This window comes from Triturus cristatus, chromosome 10, assembly GCF_964204655.1.
Source record: "Triturus cristatus chromosome 10, aTriCri1.1, whole genome shotgun sequence".
Classification (NCBI taxonomy): domain Eukaryota; kingdom Metazoa; phylum Chordata; class Amphibia; order Caudata; family Salamandridae; genus Triturus; species Triturus cristatus.
The window spans coordinates 587,364,380-587,392,375 of NC_140593.1; the positions used below are offsets into that span (position 1 = coordinate 587,364,380).

General features: G+C 46.5%; 1 protein-coding gene across 4 annotated transcripts in view; it reads left to right on the plus strand.

Annotated features, from left to right (window-relative positions):
- The window catches only part of GSPT1 (G1 to S phase transition 1), a 583,971-nt gene that overhangs the window by 88,231 nt on the left and 467,744 nt on the right, over positions 1-27,996 (plus strand). For 2 of the 4 annotated variants that reach the window (XM_085632101.1, XM_085632104.1), the window contains 3 exons: positions 5,739-5,780; positions 17,566-17,793; positions 19,716-19,749. In XM_085632101.1, coding sequence (XP_085488227.1) covers positions 5,739-5,780; positions 17,566-17,793; positions 19,716-19,749 — 304 coding nt within the window. The remainder of the gene's footprint in view (positions 1-5,738; positions 5,781-17,565; positions 17,794-19,715; positions 19,750-27,996) is intronic. The other 2 variants (XM_085632103.1, XM_085632105.1) reach the window with 1 other exon arrangement.

Consider the following 27,996-nt stretch of genomic DNA (forward strand, 5'->3'; position numbering starts at 1 on the left):
TAACAATCCTGAGGGCAGGGTGCTTGGTTTACTATGTGAGGGGGTGCTTCTGCATGAGCAGGACCCCTCTGCAGCTGGCAGAGTCTATTCGCTGCTGCTGTTTGTGGATGCGTTTAAACCATATACTCTTGTGCATTATAACCTCGTGGTAAATGGTAACTTTGGAATGACTGCATCAAAACATGTCGTGTTTGGTGTCAAACAACTTGTAATCATACCCACACACCAGTAACTGGTGTGGGAGTATGATCCCACCCTTCTAGAGGGGATGACATGTACCCACTATACTAAACGGTAGAAATCTGCAAGAGCCCTGGCATCACAAAATGGATGCCCCAAGCACAGACACTGGGCAGCCCTCCTGCTGCTGACCGAAACTCGCAGTGGAGGAAGCCCAACAAATGGCATCCTGTCACAGGGAGGTGTCACCACCTCCCAGACAGGATTTCGTGTATTGGAGCTGGGTGGGTGCACTCTTAGAGTGCCTTTTGAAGTCCTGCACTGGGGGAGCAGTAGGCTCCTCTGTGCATATGCCAGCTCAAACCGTTTCAGGGGCTACCTGCCCCTACTCTGGCGCGAAACTGGACAAAGGGAAGTGGGTGTAACCACCCGCTACCCTGACCCTCCTAGAGGAGTTGTCATAGAGCTAGTCCCTCCCCTATCTTCACTATAAGATAGCAAGCATTGCCAATGCAATTCAGATAACCCTGGACGACGCTCTAAAAAGAAGAATCCTGGCCCTTCGACCTTCCACTACCTTTGGAAGACAGAAGAATCTCCCTTGGAGTCAAGGAGTGACTCCCCTGCTTGGCAGGCACCAAAAACCTCAATCAACGGTTGCAAACTTTCCCGCTCCCGCCGGAGTACGAAGTCCCTGTGACCCCAGAAGCATTTTGAGTCCCCAGCGAAGCTGTGGCATCTGGACCCCACGAGTGACGAGGAACTGCAATACCTGGGAACCGTGCACTATTGTCGAGTGCAAACCCTAAACAACGTTCTCCGAACTTGTGCTTTGGACCATTTGTGGCCCAAGCCCCCAGCAGGTCTTGTACCAAAAATCAGCAGCCTACCCCGTCCCGAGTGACCGTGGGCTCCTGTGAAACTTTTCCTGTGGCGGCGTCTTCGCGATCACTTGCCCGTTGGCTAGTGGGTCCCCCGAAGACTTTTTCATCGACTCAAAGGGCTCTCCTGGTTGTTCCAGGCCTGCCCTCACTTACCCTTACTGGGTGAGTCCATCAGACCTTGCTGCTCTGCATCATCGACTATCTTCAGTCTACACGAGACTTGCAGTTGCCAAGGCTTGTTGGCTCCAGTCCGGTTGGCGACACCGTCATCAGCTGCAGACGTCGTGGGACACTCAGAATCCAGCTGCTGGTCATCGTCGATCCCTCCTGGACCTTGTGAGCGAAGAGACAAAACACCATAGACGACCTGAATCAACGGATATCTGTGGTCATTCATCTTGCTGGCCACCGGTCACTGGCAAGTGACCTTGAACACTGTCCCTTCAATTTTCAGGTCCTCTTCATCTTCAATCCATCTTCGCATTCCAGCAGACACCTCTCCAGTCGTCGCAAGCAGCAAGTCTTCATTGGTCTCTTATGAAAACAGCATCTTGACACCAAAAGACACCTATGCACCCGGCTTCCCCGGGTGAGGTAACTCGTGCACTCCGGTGCCCAAGTGTGTGTTGGCCCTCAATACTTGCCTTGTAAGTGGCTTGCTTGTTGACTTTGAAGTGCCCTAAAACTTTAAAATACAAACCGCGACTTGCTCCATTGAAACCAATAGGAAACCCGCGGCTGTGTTTTGACACTGCACTCATCTCCCGTGGGCTTGTTACTTACCTGCTAACACTGCAGTAGTGAAGCTCCAGCGATGCCCTAGGCTTTGTCATTTTGCAAGTCGACTTTGTTAACCCATTTTTAGGTCTTGCCTGACCCAGCGCATGCGCTGGTCTGGCGAGACTTGTTGAGAGGGCTCCAAAAAGTGCTACCAGGCCAGCCTAGAGCTACAGTGCATGTGTGCGGGCGGGCGCGCGCGCTGCGTTTTACCGCAATTACTTTCACGGCCGCAAGGCCGCTTGGCATAGCCACTGGGTCTCGCTTTTGGGACCTTATAAGTATTCAGTTACGCAACTGTTGCATGGCTAAACACTTATAAAGGTCCCAAAGGCGAGACCTATTGGCTATGCCAATGCTTGTTTTAGTATATGGTCTGGTACGCCCCTAGGGCTCAAGCCATATTTGTGCTTAATTTATTGAGGACTGTTGACATTTGAATGTATACCTGGCTTCTAATCTCATAAAGAGATTAGTAGAGTGTGTCTAGTAATAAATACATATAGATTTGATATATATACCGGTGTGGTGTCCTTTCATTTGGTAATTCAGGAGATTATAAGGTAAAACAAGCTGCTTTACATTCCTCAGAGACTTGGCCTGAAGGCTGCTCCCCACAGTTACCACTAGGATAGCTTTCTTTAAAAGGTTGTCTTAAACCTATCTACCATAAGAGTCGAATTGGACTGGTTTAATATGGCCACTATAACTAGTGACCAGCATATGCCAGGCCAACTTCTCACACACAGAGTGAGGAGTAAAATTATTGAATACACCACAGGGAAGTAATTAATGTAGGACATAAAGCATACTAGATACAGTACCCCTCGAATCTCCTCCCTATAGAGGTTAACTGTCCTGTTGATGAGGTACATGCATTCTATTAAGTTACCATCATGGAACTTGACTATATTGAAGCTCCCTCCCCTGTGTTTCAGACCTTCATAATCTTTATAACTCAGCTCTTGAAACTTCAAGCCTATTACTAATCGGAACTTCTGCTTTGCAGCGCCCACCACTCCTGTTTATCGGCGTTCGGTTAAGAAATGTAGAACATCATACTCCTAAACTTTCTCAGGCAGGCTGCACCTCTGTTCCTGTAGTGTTTCCGTGACTGGAGTGCTCTTGCTTCCACTTGAACTACTCCAGCGATATAGAGCAATAAAATCAGTTGTTAGGTATCCATCTTCAGGCAGTGCGTTTAGATTTTCCAGTCCACTTCACTTTGGGGATGTTCAGTAAAGAACCTTGAATTCCCTTGTTTTAGATCTTTTTCTGTGATGGTACTGAATTGTAAGGGCATCAGAAGAGAGGAAGACTACTTAGGATCAAAATATCACTGCTGCCAAAGCTTTGACTCTTTACAGTAACTGGTATTTATTATTATTATTATAGAGGCTTTTGTAACGCGCTCTGCTACTAAATAGTATAGTATCCTGGCGCGGAGAGAAAAGGAAGGGGGCAGATCACAGTAAATGCAAAAGAGGGACAGCCATTAGGCGTTGGTGTTAAAGAGGTAGGTTTTTAGGCCTTTCCTAAATGCCATGATGGAAGGGGCTGTTCTCAGTTGCAGGGGGAGGGCATTCCAAGCTCTCGCTGCTCTAACAGAAATGGATTGTCCACCAAGCCTACTATATTTGAACTTTGGTACAGTCATTTGATGAAGATTGCTTCATCTGAGAGGGTGGTTGGGGGCATAAAGGGAAAATCTTTTTTTCAAATAGGTAGGGCCTGTTAGGTGGAGTGCACGGTATGCTAACACAAGGATCTTGAATAAGATCCTTTGAGCCACTGGAAGCCAGTGAAGGTCTCAGAGGTTGGCGGACGCTAGATTTTCTGGGGATGTTAAACAGCAGCCGGACCGCAGCATTTTGGATGACTTGAAGGCGGTGGATCAGATAGGCTGGGAGTCCGCAGTAGAGAGCATTCGCATAATCCAATCTGGATAATATCAGAGCGCGAATGACCGTCTCCTTAGCTGCTCGCGGGAGCAAAGGAAGGAATCTGCGTAGAGTTTTGAGAGTGGAGAAGCAGATTCCGGTGAGTTTTTTCAGGTGATCTTCAAATCTTAGATTATTGCTAAACCAGATTCCTAGGTTTTTTGCAGGTCCACCTGTGGATTTGGGGCTGGGAAAATCGGTGGGCCAGAGAGAATCATAGAAATTATCTGGGAAGGAGCCGTACAGCAGAATTTCCGATTTGCTCTCATTACACTTGAGTTGAGCCAAGGCCAGCCAGCGGAAGACCGATGATAAGCAGAATTGGACTCTCGTCGTGTCCAGGTTGTTTTTGGGCCATGTAAACAAGAGCTGGGTATCATCGGCGTAGGCCATAATTTTGGCCCCCAGCTGTTCTGCTAGATAGATAAGGGGGGTCATATAGACATTAAAAAGCAAGGGGCTTAAGGTGGAGCCCTGTGGTACGCCAGTTGAAAGTTTTTTGGGAGAAGAAGAGAAAGGCGGCATCCACACTTGCTGGGACCTGTCATCTAAGAAAGATCTTAACCATCCGAGAGCAGGGCCAGTTATGCCTATGTCTGCTAGTCTGGTAAGTAGGAGGGAGTGAGGAACCGTATCGAAGGCGGCAGAGAGGTCCAATAAAATCAGCGCCGCTCTGCCACCTCCGTCTAAGCACTCACGGATAGCCTCAGAGACCTCAACTAGGGCCGTCTCTGTACTGAAAGCAGCTCTAAAGCCTGATTGCGCAGGGTGGAGAGCTTGAGAGTTTTCTACGAATCGGTCCAGCTGTGAAAATGCAACTTTTTTGCATATCTTTGTTAGAGCTGGCAGTAAAGAAATGGGTCGGAAATTAGCGGGAGTTTTTGGATCTAGGCCATTTGTGTAGCCAAAAGGTGGCTTCATGGTTTTGCCTGATAAAGCAATCTCCTCTAGCCCATCAGAAGGTTAGGACCTTCCTTTTGCAGGCTGTCTACATCTGGTACACCAGGAAAAGACAGTACTGCACAAAGAATTGTTCTTTCCTGGAATCTTTTTCTCACTGTTCTGTCATTAAAGATTTTCTGGAAGGCCTCTAAGCTTTACTTTTCAATTAGTGTATAGTCTCGTACATGGGAGCCAAACATCCTATCGAAATTGATAGGATCGCCATTTGATGCTTGGCACAAATCTGACTTGCACCATCTGTCATGAAAATATCTTGCCTTCTGGTTGTTAAACTTGACATGTAAGTAAGTGAGCTTTAAGGTATTTGTCCTACATGTAATACCATCTGTATAAAGGATCCTTACAAAGGCATCTTTTCTTCCAAAGGTCATCTCACATTTTCAACTCCTTTTTGTTTGCTGGCCTTTTTTCTGGACTTCAGTTGTAAAGTCTCCTCTGACTTTATATGTTAAGAGCGCTATGAGTCTACTCACAGAAAAATTATTTCAGCCTTTGTAAATGTAATGGTGTGATTCGTCCAGCCATGGCATTAACAAAGCAGACTATATCTAAAGTAGGTGGATATTATCCATTATAACTACAGGCTACCTGAAGGCAAATTGGCCCCTACTAGTGCTGCATTCGTAAGTTATGTTTCCATTCTGGACAATTGAAGAGCAGCTATCTGGATGTCCATGCGTACCATTGCTAAACTAACATTTATTGCTTCTGACTCAAGGACAGATATGCTAGTGGGCCGGCCTTCTCGGTACAACTTATTAGTGGCTTTTCTCCATCTTTGCTTTTGGGTTCCATTTCTTGGGCATGGCTTTTTATTAAGCTAGCTGCTCTTTTATTTTGCTTACTGTCATTTAATATATGCTATAGTGTGTTCTGTTGTTCAAGCGCACATACAAATTCTCCCATTTATAGGCACAGAACTAGAAATGCAGGTAAGCAACCTTCCTTACTACTTGCCTAACATTTATGTATGTGTATTTTTCTTTGTGGATAGGTCCCAGTCTGACAGTCAACATGGACGTTTCAGAACCTGTTGGTAAGGAAGTGTTGTGTTTTCGTCTTTTTGGGTTGTACTGTCCTTTGCTCAAACCTTCTCTCCCAAAACTGCTATACCCAGTCAACTTTTATTATTTCTATCTTGGTTTTTTTATCCATACATTTTTTTTTTCCCTCTTACTTGGGGTCTAATTTTTCTGCTTCTGCCTTTACTCCACTATACTGGTGGATGTTCTTCCATAGCATAAAAATGTTCACTTTGGTCTTTGGAGTCCCAGATGTATAGCATTGACCATTGAAAACATGGATTTACTATCCTGCACGTTTTCCCCAGACACTTTCAATCCTGAGTAAAATCAGAAAGTTGCACTTCTGTTTCTTTAAAAACTACTTAGTTTTTCTGCCAGTTTTAATAGTTGTTCTTTTGTTAAGACTATGTGGAAAAATCGCTTCGCAACCTTTCTATTCTAGTAAGCACATGTTCAAGGCATATGAGCTGCAGATTACACACTGTGCATAGATCGCCAGCTGGTGTTGGGCCTGGATGTTTGCACTTGTTTTTGTCTTGGAAAGTCTTTGGAAGTCACGCGGTATGTGACTCCTCCTTTGGATCATAGTGCGCATGGGCTTCGGCTCCATCCTCCGATTGTTTTTTTTTTTCCGCCATCAGGCTCGAATGTGTTCTCGCGTTACAGTTTGGAACTGTTATCGGTTTTCTTTTCGACGCACAATCTTTCCCATCTCAACGGTATTGTTTTCGATCGTGTTTCCAGCCACACGCGACCCTTCAACTTCGAAGTCTTTGATTCCGGTCGTCGACAAAGGCCTTCGGGCCTACCCGGGCCTCATCTCCAGCTCATGGAAAGGACGCCATTTAAAAAGTGTCCTCGATGTGGGTCGAAGTTTCCCCACACCGACCTACATGAGGTGTGTAACCTCTGCCTCTCACCGGAGCACAAAGCCAGAGACTGTCCAGCTTGTGCCTCCTTCCACTCCAAAAAGACCATCTGGGACCGACTAGCTCTAAGAACAATGGCACGCTCATGACCCGCCCTTGGGCCCGGTAAAGAAGCCTAGTAAGCCTTTAGGCGACTCGGGCTAGAATCAGCGTACCCTTGGTACAGAAAAGCAACATCTGGCACCGAAGCAAAAGGCGTCATCGGCCTCATCCACGCTGACCGCTGCTCCCACATCTAAGCACTCTGCGTCGAAGGCTAGCACCAGTTCCTCGGCACCGACGACACCCTGGGAGTCGACTAAAAAAACGCCTGCCGAAAGGCACCGATACTACCAAGACCTCGGAACCAAAAAAACAGGAACCGGTTCCAACTGATAAAGACACTTCAAACTACTCCGTTCCAAGCCTAGAACTGCTACCGAGACAACGCCCAAAAAAACTTACAGCACCGAATCCCTCGGCTCCGAAGGATCTGTCTCCCACAGATTAACTGTTTCGTCCAGGTCCTACCCAAAAGACTTTAATGAAGGATCCTAAGACTGGTCATTTAATACTCCGCATCAAGAAAAGACAACTAGAAATGCCTGCACCACCACCAAGGATTCCTCTTCCTCTAACACCTCAGATCAACCCCTTGTGGACCCTACTCCTACTGGCTCCCCTGGGGTGATTACAGTGTCCCAGATGTCCCTTACACCCCACAAGACGATATTTATCCCTCCAGGCTCCCCCCCCCCCCCCGAGTACAATATCTGATTCAGCCAGCTCCTTCAAAGAGCTGCCCAATACCATGGGGTGTCCCTGCATACAGACCCAGTAGAGGAGGATTTTCTTATGGATACCTTTGATACCACACAAAGCTCCACCTCAACACTGCCCATGGCTAAAGGGGTCATTAGGCACGCACCAGATATCTTTAAAGACCCCGTCAGAGCTCGGGTCATCAACCCAAGAATAGTAAAGAAATATAAAGCTGCCCCTACTGACCCAGTATACATTAAGGGCCCTGTACCACTAGACTCCCTAGTAGTCTCTAATGCCAGGAAGAGAGCAAATTCCCAAATGTCAGGTGACGCACCACCACCAGAGAAGAAATCAAAACTCCTAGTTTTGCAGCGTGAATCTTTCTGGATTCACTATGCTGTGCATTATTCCGCGATCTGGTGGTTGGGTCCAGATTCGTAGTCTTTCTTTTGTTTTTTTGTTTTTTTGTAGCCCAGGTGGGCGTCGACGTCCCACCATTTGGTGTACCTCTCGTGACGTCAGCGTGCTTCCTGCGGAAGTCCCACCTTTGGGGCTCCATCTTCCGATTCTTTTATCCGCCGTTGGGTCTGGATCGTCATCGAAGCTCCAGAGTTTTAGACGAAGGAAGAAGGAAAATACGCGAGTTTCATCGAAGGAGAATTTAATAAAGACTACAGAGGAAGGAATTACAGCCGGGACGGCAAAGAAGGAGGAGATCCTCAATTCTTCGACGCCCATAGGAAAATGAGCATTCAGGGACTCTGAGCGCAATGGACAAGACACCATTTAAAGTCTGCCCTAACTGCCACCACAAGTACGCGCAGAAGGACCAACATCCGGTGTGCAACCTTTGCCTGCTTATCGACCACGAGAGCGAGGACTGCAACGCCTGTTCCGCATTCACGCCGAAAACTCTCCGGTTGAGAGATAGACAGAGGAGAGCCAATTTCAACATGGAAGGCAAGGGTAAGGCCCCGTCGCTGTACGATCTGGGCCTCTCCACTGACTGAGGACAACATCGCCGAGGGACCGGATGTCTTCACGGTCGCAGAGACTGATAAGAAAACGCCTGACGAGGTAAGAGACACGTAGAGTGCAAAACCCCCGAAAGGGCCCCGAAAATCTGAAAGTGACTCCCGAAAAACAGAGTCAAAGTCCTCAAAAGGAACACTGGCGCCGAAAAGCTTGACAACCGCGTGTGGATCCAAGGACAGAAGGCCCAGCGGATCCTTCCAGAAGGACTCCCAGGTGCCGAAGGCCGCCGAAAGACAGGTCGTCGAAGCAGGCCCACGAGGTGGGGCGGTCGGCGACGAAAGACAAGGCCGCGTTGACGCAAGCTCCGTCGAAGAGACCTGCGGTCGACGCCGAACAAGTCTCCGAAATGGAGAATAAAAAGAGAAGGCTCGAGGCGGAGATGGAGAGCATCCTTCAGAGGAAGAAGGAGTTCGACGAAAAAATAAAGAAATTCAAGATCCCACCGACGGAGGTCGTCGAGATCGAGGAACAGGAAGAATTCGACGCCGAAGAGCTGTCGAAGGCCCCTACTATGAGGGAGAAGATTAAGAGGATCAGCAGTCGTTCTATGGCTCGGCGCCGTCGACGACTCAGGAGCTGGAATGGCAGGACATCGACACCGAAAATCCTGAAGAGCCCGTGGAGACTTATCCTTCGAGGCCTTCGCCGCCAGACGACATCGGAGCATACAACATGGTCGTCAAGAGCGCTGCAGCGGCTTTTGGAGTGAAATTAGACTAGGAAAAGCCGAAAGCTGATTTCCTACTCGAGACTCTGCTCCCCATCCAGATGAGGAGCCAGTTCCTCCCCATGCTCCAAAGCGTGATGAACCAAGGGAAGGAGGCGTTTAAGGACCCAGCAACATGCCGGTCCATCACGCCCAGAACGGAAAAGGTACAAGCACTCCTCGCAGGATCCTCCTTACATCAAGGGATCTGTCACTGCCGACTCCATCATTGCTTCCACGGCCAGGAGAAGAGCCAATGTGCCGGCGACCTCGGGTCCACCTCCTAATAAGGAGAGCAGAAGGATGGACCTCACTAAAAGGAAGGTTGAAAGAAACGTCGCAATGCACTGGCGCATGGCAAACTCTAATGCGCTACTGAATAGGCACCAGCATTGGGATGAGATGGGGGAACTAGTCAAGCATCTCCCAGAAGAGTACCGACAAAGGGCTTCCCATCTAGTGGAGGAGGGGAAGAATATCGCCAACTCGTGCATTAAGACTGCATTGGACGGGGCTGAGACTTCGAGCATACTAATGGCCATTGGGATCACTGAAAGAAGGCAGGCTTGGCTGAGAATTTCTGGATTCAAGCAAGAGGTCCAGAACAACATACTGAACACCCCGTTCAACAGTGAAACGCTGTTCGGGGCACCGGTGGACGAGAAGCTCTACCAACTGATGAAGGAAAATGAGAAGGCAAGGTCCATGGGGGGGTCCTGCAGTTCAGAGGGATGAGAAGAGGCACCCCAGCTCGGAGACCCTACGGAAGGGGAGGTAACCAACAGGGAACGTCACACCAAGCATTCCAGAAAGGACAGTAGGGTGACAGTCACAGCCAACAAGGACAGCAGAAGCAGAACTGGCAGTACCAATCTCAAGGCCAGTCCTTTCGCGGGAGGGGAAACGGACGTGGCCAAAGAAGTAGAGGGGGAGACCAACCCTCTTCTATGTGATTTTGCACGCAAGGAGACGCTCACTCCCAGTATACCCCGAGGGGTGAAGCGCAAAATGAACACAGTGAGGGGGGGTACACGAAACAAGCACCTACGAGCATACAACACGGGTAGGCGGAAGACTGGGACTTTACCTTCAACAATGGCAAAAAATAACGACCGACAAATGGATACTCAACGTCATACAGCACGGATACTGCATAGGGTTGGAGAAAAGGCCTCCTAACAGGAAACCAAAGAGAAGACAACACTCTGGTCAAGAGCTTGCTCAACTCAGGGAAGAGGCACAACAACTACTCCATAAGGAGGCCATAGAACCAGTGCCATGCAGAGAAAGGAACAAGGGAGTGTACTCAAACTACTTCCTGGTCCCAAAGGTGGACGAAACACTAAGACCCATCCTGGATCTACGATTCCTCAACAAATTCATAAAAGCACAAATTCAAAATGACATCGCTACAAGAAGTGCTACCTCAAATACAAAGCGGAGACTACATGTCCACCGTGGATCTCAAAGATGCCTACCTGCACATCCCGAAGAACAGGTGCCACAAGAACCTGTTAAGGTTCAACATAAACCAGGACCATTACCAATTCACAACCCTGGCATTCGGTCTAAAGTCCGCACCAAGGGTTTTCACGAAATGCCTTGCAGCAGTAGCAGCGTACCTAAGGAGAGAAGGGATTCATGTGTATCCTTACCTAGACGACTGGCTGATCAAAGCAAGTACTCGCGACAAGTGCGAGGAGCACGCAGAGCGGGTGACAAGAACACTAACAAGCCTGGGGTTCTTGATACACTGGGAAAAGTCGTCAATGGAACCAGAATTGGTGAAGATCTTCCTGGGAGCGCAGATCAACACCTTAGACAAAACAGGCATGCCCAGCGACAGGAGAACGATAGCCCTGCTGAAGGAGACGCGTCTCTACCAGAAGGGGCGAGCTCTGACAGAACAGCGAGCAAGATCATGGGCATGATGGCGTCATGCATTCACCTAGTCCCCAATGTACGGCTTCACATGAGACCCTTCCAGGAATGGCTGCAACAACAATGGTCACAAGCGAACGGAAGTTGGGAGGATCTAGTGGTTGTTACACACGCAGTGCAAGAGGAGATAGCATGGTGGAACAGGGAGAACATTACTGTAGGAAAGCCCTTGACACCACCAACCCCAACTGTGACCATTACCACAGACGCATCCCAGATAGGATGGGGGGCGCACATGAACAAGCTCAGTGAGGGGTCTGTGGACTCCAGCAGATGCGGTCAGACACATCAACTACCTGGAATTGAAGACCGTACTCCTAGCCCTGAAGGCCTTCCAGAGGCAGCTATACAACCAAAAGGTATTGATACAGACTGACAATACTACCACAATGTTCTATATCAACAAGCAGGGAGGAACACAATCATTCCCCCTTTCAACTCTGGCACAAGAGATTTGGAGATGGGCCATCCCACTCAAAATAGACCTGCTGGCGATACACCTACCAGGGAAAGACAATGTGGAAGCCGATTGGCTCAGCAGGCAGACCTCGGCATCCCACGAGTGGGAGCTCAATGGACAGGAAACGCAAAGGCTATTCAAAAGGTGGGGTACACCGACAATATACCTGTTTGCAACACGCCTGAATGCAAAATGCCGAAACTTCGCATCCAGACAACCAGAAAAACAATCCCAGGGGAATGCCCTATGGATAAGCTGGTCAAGGACATTTGCATACGCTTTTCCACCAATACCACTGATGCACAGGGTACTCGAGTGCAAGACCAGCAACATGACCATGATCCTGGTGGTACCACCACAGTGGGCGAGACAGACATGGTACTCACAAATAGTGAAAATGGCACAGGGACCTCCATACAAATTCGCAAAAAGAAAGGACTTGCTCTCCATGCAGAACGGAGAGGTTCTACACCCAGAGCCACAGAGCCTCGGACTGGCAGCTTGGCTCCTGAAGACATAGTTCGCACACCTTAAATTACCTCCAAGCACTATGCGAGTGCTGCGGGAGGCAAGGAGACCAACAACACGGAAATGTTATGGGGAAAAGTGGAAAAGGTTCACAATGTGGTGCAGCAAAAATAAACTGCAAGGGAAAATGACAAAGGAATCAACGGTGCTTAGATACCTCACACACCTTCTAAAGGCGAAACTTTGCTCATCGTCACTGAGGGTACACCTAGCGGCGATCGTAGCTTATACACCAGGTGAGACAGGAGGAAGCTTCTTTACGTCACGGGTAGTAAAGAGATTCCTGGAAGGGGTGTAAAGAATAGCGCCACCAAAGAGGATGCCGCCTCCGGCATGGAACCTCAACATAGTCCTGACGGAACTTATGAAAGCGCCCTTTGAGCCCATGCACAAGACCTCCCTCCAAATGCTGACAATGAAGACAGCCTTTCTGGTGGCAATAACCTCACTGCGCAGAGTAAGCGAGTTGCAAGCGCTAACGCTGCAAGAGCCCTACATCCAGATACTCAAGGACAGGGTCGTAATGAGAACAGACCCACACTTAATGCCAAAGGTGGTGTCAGCATTCCATTTAAATCAAACAATTCAAATACCAGGTTTCTTTCAGGACCCAGCAACAAGCGCAGAAAGGGCACTGCACACTAGACGCTAGAAGGGCGGTGATTCACTACATCGAGAGGACAAAAGAACACAGGAAAACCAAACAGTTTTTTGTGTCCTTCGCAACAAGCTTCCTGGGTAGACCAGTGACAAAAAGCACCATCGCACGATGGATTGCGCTAACAATACAATTCTGTCACAAACCGGTGGGGCAAGAACTATCCGAGGGGCCACGGGCCCACTCCACAAGGAAGAAGGGAGCAACAATTGCCTTTCTGGCAAATACACCCATTCAAGACATATGCCTGGCGGCAACATGGGCCTCGGTGCACACGTTCACCAAGCACTACTGCGTGGATATACAGATGAACAAGGAAGCACAAGTAGGACAGAAGGTGCTTCAACATATATACGCTCCTCTTCCACCCAGCCGCCACAGATCACAAACCGCTACAAAATCTATGCACAGCATAGTGAATCCAGAAAGATCTTCAAGCTGCAAAACTACACCGACCGGTAAACTATTTGATACCTCTGGCAAACGCACAGTCTCAGAGGCAGCAAATATTTGGCGCATTGTTAACAGCCAAGCGCTCCGAGCCAGGTATGACGGGGAACATTATGACGAGCTGGAGTCCATAATGCAGCACCTCCCTGACCAATATAAAAACAGGGCCAGTGAACTAATCCAAGAGGGTAAGACCATCACTAACACATCCATCTGCTGTGCCCTAGATGCAGCAGATACCACCTCAAGGGCAATCAACGCCAGTGTCGTTTTGCACAGGCATGCCTAGTTACGTATATCCGGTTTTAAACCCGAAGTACAGAGTTCTATACTCAGCCTTTTGATGAGCAACACCTGTTTGGCCCCAATGTAGACGTAACCCTCGAAAATGAAGGATACAGACACTGCCAAATCTATGGGAGCCTTGCAATTGCAAGCTCCCAGACGGTCCTTTTGTCGCTAATTCTTTAGAAGCACCCATTGAGTCTACTCCTCTGATGGCCCCTCCACCTCTTACAAAGCTCCTGCACAATCCACCTTTACTAGAGGTTACCAAAGGGGTGGTTACAGGGGGAATAACGGCAGAGGCAAAAACAACTCACGCTCTGCCTCCACACATACCCCATGACGTCCCTCCACTTCCCACCCCGACTATTCCACCCCAGTTGGGGGAAGACTCCTCCAAATTCTCCCTGCCTGGATAAACATCACTTCAGACAGGTGGGTCCACGAAATCATTCAATCAGGCTACTGTCTTGAACTAACATCTACCCCCCCAAACATACCAACCAAACAGTCCAATGTCACAGTAGCATTTGTTACTGTTGAAGCAGGAGGTAATCTCCCTCCTACAAAAAAGTGCAAATAGAACCTGTTCCCCTGCACCAACAATACAAGGGAGTCTACTCCCTCTATTTTCTCATACCAAAAAAGGACAGATCTCTAAGGCCTAATTTAGACCTCCGACCCCTAAACCTATACGTACATTCAGACCACTTCCACATGGTCACACTTCAGCAGGTCCTCCCTCTGCTTTCCCAAGGAGACTTCCTTGCTACTCTAGACCTTAAGGATGCCTATTTCCACATTCCCATTCACAGCGCTCACAGGAAATATCTCCGATTCGTAGTGGACGGTCAGCACTACCAATTCAAAGTACTCCCATTTGGAGTCACCACAGCACCAAGAGTGTTTGCCAAGTGCCTAGCAGTAGTGACAGCACACCTAAGGAGACTACACATACATGTCTTCCCATATCTAGACTGGCTTATACAAGCCAAATCGTACAATCTGTGTGTACATCACACTCGCGCCACTATCCAGATGCGTCCTCTCCGAGTGCTTAGCACGCCAATGGAACCAGGCTCAAGGTCAGCTAACAGATCTGGTGTTGGTAGACGGTCGTGCCCATCGCTCTCTGCAGTGGTGGAAAACGAAGAACCTTTCCAAAGGGCGACCGTTCCTCGAGCCAGTTCCTCAAATAGTCATGACAGCGGACTCATCGCTCTCCGGCTGGGGAGCTCACCTACTACATCACACCTTGCAGGGCAGGTGGACACCTCAACAAAAGTTACTCCACATCAACCACCTGGAGTTAATAGCCATATTCCTAGCCTTAAAAGCATTTCAAAAACAAATATCAGGCATGACTGTCTTTGTCCGCACCGACAACCTGACAGCCATGTATTATATCCAAAAACAAGGCGGGCCACACTCTCTGCAGCTCTCTCAGCTTGCGCAGAGCATATGAAGGTGGGCTATACCTCAGAACATTTTTCTCCTAGCCCAACATGTCCCAGGAGTCCAACACAATAGCAGATCTCTTAAGCCGTCAAACACAACAAATCCACGAGTGGGAGCTTCATCCACAAGTTCTTCAACTGTTTTTTCAGATTTGGGGGCAACCACAGATCGATCTCTTCGCCACCCAAGAAAACGCCAAATGCCCAAACTTCGCCGCCAGATATCCTCACCCATTGTTCAAAGGCAATGCGATATGGATGAACTGGTCAGGCAGATTTGCGTACGCTTTTCCACCTCTCCCACTCATTCCGCTAGTGGTGCGCAAACTACAGCAACACTCATTCACGCTCATCCTAGTTGCTCCAACTTGGGCCAGACAGCCATGGTACACCACACTGCTGGAACTCTCAGTAGTTCCGCACCAAAAACTACACCTCTCTCCACGTCTCTTAACCCAGAACCATGGAGAGATCCAACACCCAGACCCAGCTCAGCTCAACCTAGTGATCTGGCTCCTGAAGTCCTAGAATTTGGTTACCTTAACCTTCCTCCCGACTGTATGAACGTCATCAAAGGAGCTAGACGGCCTACCACTAGAGCATGCTAAGCAGCCAAGTGGAAGAGATTCGTAGTATACTGCCATAACAGCGACACTAGTCCCCTAGATGGGGTCTATCCAGCACATCATAGGCTACTTACTACACCTCCAAAGATGCAACCTAGCCTATACCTCTACCAGATTGCATCTTGATGCCATAGCAGCATATCTACAAAATAGACAGCATCTCTCACTTTTCAGAGTACCTGCCATAAAGGCCTTTATGGAGGGACTCAAGAGAATAATTCCCTCCAGAGTACCACCTTCCCCTGTGTGGAATTTAAACCTCGTTCTCACAAGTCTAATGGGGCCTCCATTTGTACCTCTACATAAATGTGAGCTACAGTTCTTAACATGGAAAACTGCTTTCCCCGTAGCCATTACTTCTCTACGAAGAGTTAGTGAACTACAAGCACTAACCATTCAAGAACCCTTTCTCCTGATGCATGTTAATAAAGTTGTTCTCCAAACTAATCCTAAATTCCTCCCTAAAGTCATTTCTCCCTTCCACCTCAATCCATCTGTAGAGCTGTCTGTATTCTTCTCGCAGCCACAAAGTCGCAGAAAGAGCTCTTCACACCTTAGATATCAAAAGAGCACTACTATACTACATAGAGAACAAAACCCTTTCGTAAGACCAAACAACTATTCGTGTCTTTCTCACCACCACCACCACACACAACCCCATATCAAAATCTTGGATAGCTAGGTGGATTGTCAAATGCATACAGATTTGTTACCACAAAGCAAAACGTACATTCTCTGTTCCTCCTAAAGCCCACTCTACACGAAAGATGGGGGCTTCTGTCATTTTTAGGAAACATTCCTTTAGATGATATCTGCAGAGCAGCTACATGGTCTACACCGCACACATTCACAAAACACTATTGTGTTGATGTGCAAACTAAACGGGCTAGTGTGGGCCAGGCTGTACTCAAAACATTATTTCAAACTACTGCAACAGATACTGGTGGTCGCCGCTAGGAGTGGATGCTGCTTTACAATCTATGCACAGTGTGTAATCTGCAGTTCATATGCCTCGAACGGAATATGCTACTTACCAGTATGCATCGGTTCTTGGCATGTAGAGCTGCAGATCTACACCCGCCCACCCAGCTACCTTTATGTGTTCCAGTATTATATTACTTGGATACACCACACATGGGCATCTTACCTGTTTGTTACAAAGCTCCATTTCTCTGCTGGCGAAAAACAATCTGAGGATGGAGCTGATGCCAATGCGCACTATGATCCAAAGGAGTCGTCGCCTATCTCGTGACTTCCAAAGACTTTCCAAGACAAAAACAAGTGCAAACATCCTTGCCCAACACCAGATGGTGATCTATGCACAGTGTATAGATCTGCAGCTCCACATGCCAAGAACAGATGCATACTGGTAAGTAGCATATTCCTTATCTGTGATCCTCCATTACAACCAAACAACACTTTTCCAAACGCTTGGTGAATCATGGCCAAGTACAAGGGAGACTGAAACCTTCACTTTCTAAAGCTTTTTTTCTCCATCTCCTACACTAGCAGTACTATCTTGACTTAACATGGTTCTGGTGTGTACCTTGAGGCTTATTGTTATATTTGTATGTTGGGCATTTGTTTCACACATTCTGCCATTAGTTTGGCCTTGCAGCACTACTGCCCACTGGTTACCTTTCAGCCTTCATTTTGAGAAGTCAGTTACTGACTAAAGCCTGTCTTCTAGAAAGAACCTGTTTTGCTGTGCATGCATAGTTGAGAAAAATATTTGCTGAGTTATTGGGGTAATCTAGAAGATTCTTTTATTGGCTACATTTCCCTACGATTCACATTTTTGTGAAAAGTTCATTATCAGTTCTTACAAAGTGGATGAACCCTATTTAATGAGAACGATTTGTAAGAGACAATAGTTTTGAACTAGTGGTGTTTTTAATTATCACAAGATATTTTGAACTTTGAAATTGGCTGCAATTTTTTGGAGTATACTAAAGTAAAAATGTTGTTTGAATCTAGTAGAAAACGGTGAGACTGAAATGTCTCCTGAAGAAACGTGGGATCATAAGGAAGAGCCAAGTGAAGCGGAGCCGGGAGGTGGGCCAGCAGGTGATGGGGGTCCTGTTGAAGACAGTGCACAGGAAATGATGGAGGAAGAGGAGGAAATCGAATTGCCTAAAACAGTAGCCCCTCCTCCAGGTGCTCCGAAAAAAGAGCATGTAAATGTAGTATTCATCGGGCATGTAGGTAAGTTGTTTATATAGGATTTGAGTTCAATGTAATCTTTAAAGAAATATTGTGAATGAGTATCGGTTGAAGGCTATTTTCTCTGTAGGAAAACTATTTAAAAAGCTATTGTATTTTCAGAACATGGTTAATAAGTGCATTGGGAGTTACTCCATCGCATCCAAAACTTTTGGATTCACTACTTTAGGAGTGCCATTACATGGCACAGAGTGGTAACTCCTCGGGTAAGCACGTGTCATTTTAAAAGTTGGCAATCTGGTTTTGATAACGTTTTGGGAAATTCTTTATCTATTGATATGAATATGTGAATGTCATTGTAAAAACATGTTCATGGTTTAACTCTAGTTCCAACACATGACTTGGGTAGCTTAACCATCATGCACTATCTGTGTAGAAATCAGGTGCATAGTAGATTAAATGACTTTCCTAAGAATTCAATGTCAGCGGTACTTGCACAACACTGCAGTAGATGGTCCCCCCCCAACCCCCCCAAATAAGTTTCTTCTGTCAGTGTCACAATTTGAACATACTGCCGAACAGTTCTTGGATAATAATGCTTGTATAATTGGATAATAATGATTGAATAATTTGAATAAAAAAAATGTTAATACTAAAAATAAACGGAATGCTCCACTCGTGATGTAAATGGTGGGTGGGTGTTAGGGTTTTAACTGAAAGGTGAAGTGCTGTGCCATTCAATTTCCTTTTTAGAGTCAGAATGCTTGCTGATGATCAATTTTGTCATAGTATGTTAATCTTACTATCTAGTTGGATACATTAATATTTACTTTAGTTTGTCTTTTAAAACAAGGTGTAGTTCTAAATCTGTCCATTACAAGTAGAAAACGTGAGGAAAGTCTGCTCTACCTGTACCTCAATCTTAGTGCAGTCATGTGCCAAGTGTTGGGTGAAGAAACGTGTGCTGTTCTGACTGCATTTTTCTAATCCTCATAGTTTTCAATTTTAAGGTTGAAGAAAGTGGGCCAGTTCAGTTATTTCGGAGTACTACTTTTTACTACTGCTGTTTATTGACTGAGTGCAACTGTCTTCCACTATGACTTCTGTTGGTCAACCTTCTTTCCATGCTTGTGGCTACAGCATTATACATCTAGTCTGGTTTGTGGATTGGGCATGTCAATCATTTTTCCTATATAGCATGTGCTTGTATACTTCTGCATATTGCAAATATTTGACTCTGTCTGCTTTGTGTTCATTGTATATACTTTCCCTGACATTTTGCAGGCTTTACGTTTTTTGGTATGTAGTCCAAATTAAATTAGAAATGGATTTGTGTGGTTGGAAATAGCTAACTAATAGTTGTTTTTTTAAAATATAGATTAAATTACTTTTACTGGCCAAATGTTTGCTACCGCTCACTCCTATACCAGATGTCACACGACTTTATTTTTAGGAAGTACAACAACAGTTTGTTTTAAACCTTTTTATCCTACGTTTTTAGGTCTCGCCTGAGCCAGCGCGCGTGCTCTGCGAGACATTTAGTTAGGGCTTTCAAATTCCAAACACACGCAAGTGCGTGTGCTTTTTTTTAAATATCCCCCTAGTGGCCTTTGCGTGCGTCTTTCTAAGAAAGACAGCACGCAATTGGCCCCAGGCGTGTGAATGTCCCACCTTGCCTGGAATTGTAGCCGCCCACTGCCTAGGGCTTGCGGTTGCCTTATCGGTAAAAATAGTGCAACTAAATATTCTGTCCCCTTCGAACAATTATTTTGTCAATCTAGAGTGGATGATATCTGCCTTTGCTTTTGCTAGGTATTCGCTTTTTTGGTTATGAATTGGTGATCACCATTTGGTGCTTGCATTCCTTCCCAAGCTTAACTCTTCTCCGCCCTTCTTGAAAAATCTGTTGGCTTCGAAGAAATGCTCTTCTGTTGCTTAAATAATGGGTGTTCTTTGTCCATCAGATGCTGGTAAATCAACGATTGGAGGACAGATAATGTAAGTAATTAAGTTATTTTTACTACTGCTAGTCCTAATTTCCAAAGCAAGCTGTATTTCAAATGTTTAATTTCTGATCTATTTAATAATATCCAATGTTTTTGTCTGTCAGATGAAATGCTGACAAGGAAAAAATTACTTTTCTAACAGTGGTACTGCGTTTGGTGTTGCAATGAAATCTGGTATCTTTGAAAGTGTTATACAGGGCAGGTCATCAACGCTTGCTCAGCATGGGCTTTAGGCGGCTAAATTCAACCCAAAAGCTTGCCGATATTAGTCTTTTATTGGGTGGAGTTTCAAGAACATTGACTTTAAGTATCATTCAGCTCAAAAGAAGAGTGCCCACTGTTGAAGGAGTCTTTCTGTTCATTTTCAATGGTAATATCCCTACAAATTCCAAGAAAAGAGTGCAGCTACTAAACACCAATGCATGGAATTGACATGTGGAACCCTGGAACTGGGTCCATGTGGTCCCTGTCATACGCCTGTGTGTGGGCCTTCGTGTCATTGCCCTGTTGATGGCATGGATAAATTATACTGTTTTCTATTCAATTAAGTGTCTCACTGTAAGAAATGCTGGACCAGCCCATGCCCCTGATCTGAACTTTACCTCAGATGACTGTTACAAGGCAGAACCTATGCTGCTGTTACTCATGGGGACAGTTCAGCCTGAACTGCCAAGCCAGGTCTTCCCTGGACCGAAAACAAGCATCCAAACAAACTGTTACCCCGAAACCAGTTCCAGGATGCTTGTTTCCGGTTCAGGGAAGACCTGCCATGGCAGTTCGGGCTGGACTGTTACCATGAGGAGCAGGGTTTAAACTTATTTGCATATAGCTGGGTCTGAAGTGAGGTGGCAAAGTGAGCTAAAGAACGATGATGGATTCAACCCGGATCTGTGACGGGGCGAGTGTCTGAAAAGTTTCAGCGCTCCTTCCATAGTAGTCTTGCGTTTGCTCTGTTTAAAATGATGGCACTCCCAACATTTTGTGTGTGTGTTGCAAAATACATCACATCCAGTCCCCATTTCCTATTTTAAAGCTAGAACGTGAAAAGAGCACTCCTATGGACTGGCAAGCCCCCCGCCCCCCCCCCGAATACCCACACAAGTTGGTGAGAGGGTGGTATGGCGGTGGTATAGGGCTTCATTACATTTGGAAATATTACTGGGCAGCACAGCTAATAGTGGTCAATCATTATTTACATCGACCCTATGACAAACAAGCTTACAGTCTGGACAAATTGGTCTTACCAGGATGGAGCTACGAGAGGGCTTTTTATACCACACCAACACGCCTAAAGCTTACGTGACCCACTGAACACAGGTCAGCTCTGGCACGCAGTAAATAAAAGCCTGGGGTGGGTCAATAAGATCACACAAGCCACCCCACTATGGAATACTGAACAGCTGAGAACCCCGAGGAAAGTCACAGGATTTTTTTTCTTTTTCTTATTGCAATACGTGGCTTCCCATTCCATAGTAAATGGCGTTGTAGAGTCTCGATCTCTTTGAAATAGATTGCGGGTACGAGGTCTAATGAGTTTTGTAGGACTTAGAGAAACTGGGGCAAGGACATAATCTTGAAAAGGGAAGCTCTGCCCAGCAGCTAGAGCGGAAGCTTCACCCCACGCTCCGAGTCTTTCTTCAGTCTCTGCAAGGGAGGGAGTAAGTTCTGAGCGAATCTATCTACGGGGTTAGAGATATTCAATAGATACCAAGATATTTGAAGCCCTGTGTAGTGATCTGTATCGGGCAGTTTCTGGGAAGTCCGGTGAGAGGTCCCTTCAGGACATACAATGCTGATTTGAGCCAATTAATGGAATACCCTGAAGATCTGCCAAAGATGGAGAAGATATCGAATACCGCTGTGAGCGAGGCCTTCGGGGATGTCAAACCACAATATAGTCTGCGTACAATGAGATGCGGTCCTTCCAGGTGTCGGCTCACTTAAAGCCACGAATCACCGGATCCTTCCGTACCCAGGATGCCAGGGGTTCCAGGACCAGGGCGAATGAGGCGAGAGAGCAGGCATCCCTGTCTAGTGTCCCTACCCAGTTCGAATACCTGAGATTTTTGAAAGTCACAGGATTTGATACATGGGATCTCACTAGGTATTTCCCGAGTGGGAGATCTGTGGTCATGAGGAGGGGTGGTTCCCTTTTCCACGTTACAGTGAGATTATGACTTGGCCATCACAGATGTTTCGATACTCACAAATTAGACCTGCTCTCCAAGCGGTCATCCCCAAGGCAGGGGAGCACCTTGCACCCTCTCCACTGGAAGACAGAATCCTTACTGAATATATGGACTGAAAAGCGATCTCTCTGATCTATCAAAAATTAATAACTCTCCTGACCCAACCCCCCCAACTCCGAGAGCATTGGGCACAAGATATAGAAGAGTTTGAGGAATAGCAGGTAGCGTTGGCCTCCCCCAGAGAGGTGGGCATCTTCTCGATTCAAATTGGTACAGCTTAAGATCTTGCATGGAGTGTACTTCTCGTACCAAACTCTTGTCAAGATTGGATTGACGACAGATCCTAACTGTAGGAGACGATGTAGCCAGGAGGGCACGTTTGATCATATAATTTTGGACTAAATGTATATTATAAGATGTTGTGCAGGCAATTATGTATTGCTTAGGTGAGGGGGTGGGTTTATGATTGAAGCCAGAGCCTAAATGGTGGCTCTTAAATGTATGTTGTGCTACAGACTTCACCAGTAAAGAGAGGATTTGGGTAACGCTGGGAATGACCATTGTCAAGCACAACATAGTGAGTGCGCGGGGTGCACCTGGCGCGCCTGCACTTTGAGCATGGATGGAGGACATGGTCTGGTGCAGGTTAGCAGAAAAGACAGTATATGAAAGTCGTGGTTGTCTGAGGAAGTGGTAGCAGATATGGGCGAAGTTGAATTCATACAGTGGAGACCTATGTATGACACCAGTACTTGACACCCGTTCCATAGCAAGGAACTAGTAGGTCATTACTGTGTAGGAGAGGTGAAGGTCTCTGTAAATGTGATGTGTATTGATTCTGTGAATATCTTCCTTACATTGCTAAATGCGCCACCATATCACTGATGTACCCGGTTTTTATCATCAATAAAAAAAAAAAATGTATGGACACATGGGTCAGCTACTTCCATCTTATTTACAGATGGATGGTGGCACGCATTTTATTAAGTTACCATTTGGTATAGAATTTCTTCCGCAGGTAGACCAAAAGTCCATTCAGCTAGAGTAACATCAGCAGCCTCAACTTGGCTTAGAAATATTAATACCGGCGGCATGGAGCGGGAACGCCTAGGTGTACCGAAGTGGTGATCCTTTTGACGCGTGTGTCTATAAAGGACGTTACCACCACCTTGACCGATGTAATGGTATCCCCTAAAATTTAGGGTCCTCTACGTGAGCTTTTTGATTGGTTACCAGGTAGGATTCCCCTTCGGTAATAGGGTGGGTGGTAATATTCCTTCACTAAAGCATATGTTTGCAAAAGCCCAGTGGCTTATCCAAGATGGGGCTCTTGCAGCCCTGAAGAATGCCCAGACTAGTTAGGCTTTCGAGTGAGCAGAAACATGTTGGCGACTACTAGCCAGGTTTGAACCATTGAGCTCAACATACCGGCTGAGCAATTTGTTTTAACTATACCCAAAGTACTCAAAAATAAAGGTGACCACCAAGGAACTTTGAGGTGTTTTTACAGTATCTGGATTCCGCTTCTATCCAGTAAGTTTTATGTAAGAACTACCTTCTGCCAAGTGTTAGTGGAGGTCTGAGTCTGCCCTGGTAGTACCGTCTTACCAGAGTGGGGAGAGGATGTCTATGATGAAGCATGGCACTGTGTGTGAGATGACCTCTTTCATTAAGGATGGCTCCCCTCATTTGACTCTCCCCATTTCCTATGTAACTATTACGGATAAGGCCCCCTCTAGAACACAAGACGGAATCTTGTTTTTGTATCTGCTATACTGTCACCCTGCCTTTTGTGAGGATTAACTTTTGTACAGGAGGAACGCAAGGGTACTCTACTTCCTCACTCCCTTTGTGATATGTGGCTTAGAAATATCTCCATAGCATAGATCTGCAAAGCTGCCACTTGGAAATCAGTGCACCAATTCTCAAAGCACGATTGCCTAGATTTGGATAAAGAAGCTGACCCTAAAATAGGTAAGGTACTGCTAAAGAATTAATGTGGCTAATGTCGAGCCACTAAAATGTACATTTAATGATTCCATTAACTTTTTTTGAATATACTCAATACATGCCTAAAAGAAGTATTTAGATTGCTACTTTAGTGTAGCTGTTATGACGGCCATTAAAGATTCTACGATGCTGAAGAAATGGCAACTTGTACTCCTGGTTTTGCATCGTAGGAGTCTTCACTGAAGTCTTAAAGGACCCACCTGCCTCTTTGGCTGGATTATCCCGACAATTCAGTATTCTATTAATATACAGTGTGTGAGAAAGTGCCTCTTTTGACATGGTTAGTCCCCACTTTTTGCTTGATATTGATGTGGTTTTGATTGTAGTGCAGAGGGTACGTGCCAACCAGGTCCCCTATGCCAGTGCTTCTTCACTAAAAACTATTCCCCGTGTGGCCCTTTCGTGCCCCGTAAGTCACTATTAATTGGTACCTAGGGCATTGGGACTGAAGAGGGTCCCTAAGGGGACTCCTCACCTAGGCCATGCAGACTGCCACTGCAGCATATATGGCCTGGTGCTGACAAACGACCGTCGACATGGCACATTGCCTGTGTGGCATGCCAACTAGCACTGCCTAAATTTTAGGCAAGTCACCCCTCTAACAGCCTTCCAGCACAAAGGGGGCACTATACCACAGGTGTGGGCATATCTGCATGAGCAGATCTGCCCCAGCAATATTTAAGTCCATTCTTGTATATTGTAGGTACCAGGGAAGCCATAGAGTACATGGACTGGAAACGCGACACCTGGAGTTTTCCAGCACCATAATGGCTCATCTGAACCCAGGAGTGTTTTGATACCAAATTACTCCTGTCAAACCCACACTGATGGCAGTGTGTGATTTATTGAACCATGTACCCAGATAGCACCTCGGAGGTGCCCCTTGAAAACCTTCCACCCCTGATGTGGACACAGACTGGCTGTAAGCAGCCTGCCACCCCCAGACAGTTTTCTGGACCCCTGGATCAAGAGCCTCTGTTCTCTTTGACCAGAAACAGTGCACATCCTGGCCGGAGGTGTCGCACCTCCTCCCCCAGTATGGGCCCAGTGCTTGAGAGGCAAGTTTCAAAGGCTTGCTGCTTTTGTCATGCGACCTTCCTCAATCCCCTCCCACCCGCCTCTGCTGCTAGCAGCATATGGCAACCCCCGGTGTACACCCCCCACTTTGGGCTGAAAAACTTAAAATAGGAGAAGGTCCCACTTCTGCCAACTCCAGCCCTAAGGTGGTGGAGGCGAGGTGAAACACATCTTTCAGTCCCCGCTATCTTAAAGATGGGGAGACTCCTTCCAATCGGGGCTGGTTCTATGCCCCCTCCCATCTGAGGGTGGCATAATTGAGGGTGTAGTCACCCCCAGGTAAGGTGCCCAATGGCCGTACTTGCTACTCTCCTAAAACACCCCTAACTTTTGTATTTAGGCGCTCCCCCAGACCTGGTAATGTTTTCCCAGCTGACCGAAGATTCCGTGCAGCGAAGCCTGAAGAGGACTATTGACTTGGCCCCAGCTCTACCAGCCTGGCTCCAGCTTTAAAGACCCTGCAAATAAGACTACTCCTGTCTTGTCCTGCTGCCAGTGGCTTCCAGAATCTGAGGAAGACTGCCTACCCTTTGACAAAGACCAGATCCTCCCAAGGACAGGGACTCTATTCCCAACAAACCTACACTTAGGATTACGGTGCCCTCCAGAGCCCTAGTCTGCCCACTCTGAACCTGCCGCCTCAGGCCCATGTCCAGGTGGGCCCCCGATCTGAACAGTTTCCCCGGCAATCCTGAACTCCAGTCTAGCGTTTGCTGACCCCCTCCTGGACTCAACGATGACGCCTGCATCCAGAGGCTCCGCCTGACCAAAGCAAGTTAACTATTGGAAAGTTTTGGATGCCCGACAGCATAATTTCACCCTTCGGTCCTTGTGCTGCAGGTGGTGTATGTTTGGTGCTGCTTTGTGCCCCGTGCTTTCTCTAACCCCCAAAGCTTGACCCCTGCAACACATCTACCTACCTGCAAGCAATGTGGCTTTGAGCACCCCTAGCTGCATTGAAACACATTTGGCCAAATTCCGATTTTGACCTCTGCACTCTTCTACTCCTGTGCTGGTGGTGGTACAGTTTTGGTACTCAACTGACCCGTGCGTCTTGCTAACCTTTGGTACCGAAGAGTGAAATAGTAAGTCACATCTTACCTGTATAACCGGATTACTGTTTTCCTCCTCAGGATACCATTGAACTGTTCAAAAATTGCACTGACAACTTTTAAAAGTCTTAAGTATTTTTCCTGCAAAACGTTTTTACCTTAATGCGAAGATCTTGGTCTTAAAATAAAACCTTTTTTTAAAATTGGTGTGGATCTCTTTTTGGAGTCGTGTCCCTTATTGGTCTATGTTGTGCAATGAATGTCTTGCACTTCTCTGGACCTAAGGCTGCTCACCCACACTACCACTAATAGAGCACTGTGGGTTTACATTGAGCCCTGTACACTTCTGGGGAATCTCTGGACTCTGCATGATATAACCACCTAGTGGCATACCATATACAGAGCCAGCTTCCTACATTGCTATCACACCATTCCTATTCTTACTCCCTGTGAATAAAAGACTGAGTGCAGCGGTGGCCAGTATAGTACATCAAGGGTGGTGGAAGATCCTTGAAGGGACCGCGGTCTCTTTCCACATAGGAAACTTAACCATTGATGGAAAGATGAACAAATGCTATTTGTGGGTGGTTTGCTAGTTCGGTCTGTTACCTTGACTAAGTTGGATGCGTCCATTTGGCCGGTGCTGTTAGTTATTTCTATGACTTTTATAGTTTCTTTCAGGAATTTTAAACCTTCTCCTGTTTGAGCTAAGGTGTTTTTTTTTATTTTTTGCAAAAGCAAGGTCCAATTAGTTATAAATCTATTGCACTCTACAACAGGCATGTGACCTAGTGGGCAGGTGTGCCCTATTGCCTTTTGTTGGTTTTTAGATAATATGCAACTTTTTTGATTTTTGCATCACATTATCTTTAACTCCTTGAGTGCTATCGTAAGATGTTCTTGCCCTCTGCACCATTAAAGCTGGCTGCGCTGAGGAGGAGATCTTCTCTGCCTCAGCACTTACGTGGCTAACAATTGACGTAGATATAAATCCCGTCAGTCCTGACCTGCTAAAGGTCTCGAGTGTGTGGTGTGCAGCCAACCATTTGTGCTATTTCTCTGCCCAGTGTTCAAATCTGTCACCTATCCCTATCAAACTCTTGATATTCCTTAATAGAAGGTGAAAGGGTTTCATCAGTGTGGCCCGTATGTTGGATTGTATATCCTTTGTCAGCTTTAGTTTAATGTTCAAACCAAATGATCTTGTTATTCCAAATAGTCTGATATACCTAATGTTCGCCACTGTGGTTATAGTTGTGACCTAGTTACGATAGGAAACGGATGTTTGGTTTGCCAATAAGTTTGGTGCGGTTTGACGAATCGTGTCACAACTTTCTAAAAAGTTCAACCACCTCCGCTCCTTCCTTGAACATTTTGGGTGATAGTCAAGCGGAGGCTGAGGGGGGGGAAGAAAAGGAGGCGGGGGGGGGGGGTCCCAAAAATATAATTTATTAAAATAATTTCCTTAGGGAGTTTTTTAGTCCCCCACTACAGCCAAAACATCATTTACAAATAGTTGGATGATCACCCAGAAAGGTTTATTTTTGTGTGATGGGTTTAAATCTCCTCAGTAGCTTTTGAGAACTTAAGTTACAAATGTTCTATATATCTGGATGGTCAATTTCACAGGACTCTTGCAACAGTCCTCAATGGCATGCAACTTAAATGGAACAATCTGATTGGCTAAGAGGACTTTTTTCGCCGTCTGCTAACTTGCTCGTGGTCTGCTTGACTGGCTGAAACATGAAGAGAAATGTTGCGGCTGCCATTACAGGACACAGGGATTCTAGCCCTGTGTCCTGAAAATAATAAAATACAAATTAAATGTAAGAGGGCAGCGTAGTGGTACCCTGACCCCGCTCTCCTCAAACCCCCCTGAACCTTGTGGGAGTGTCCCAAATTGATTAGCAT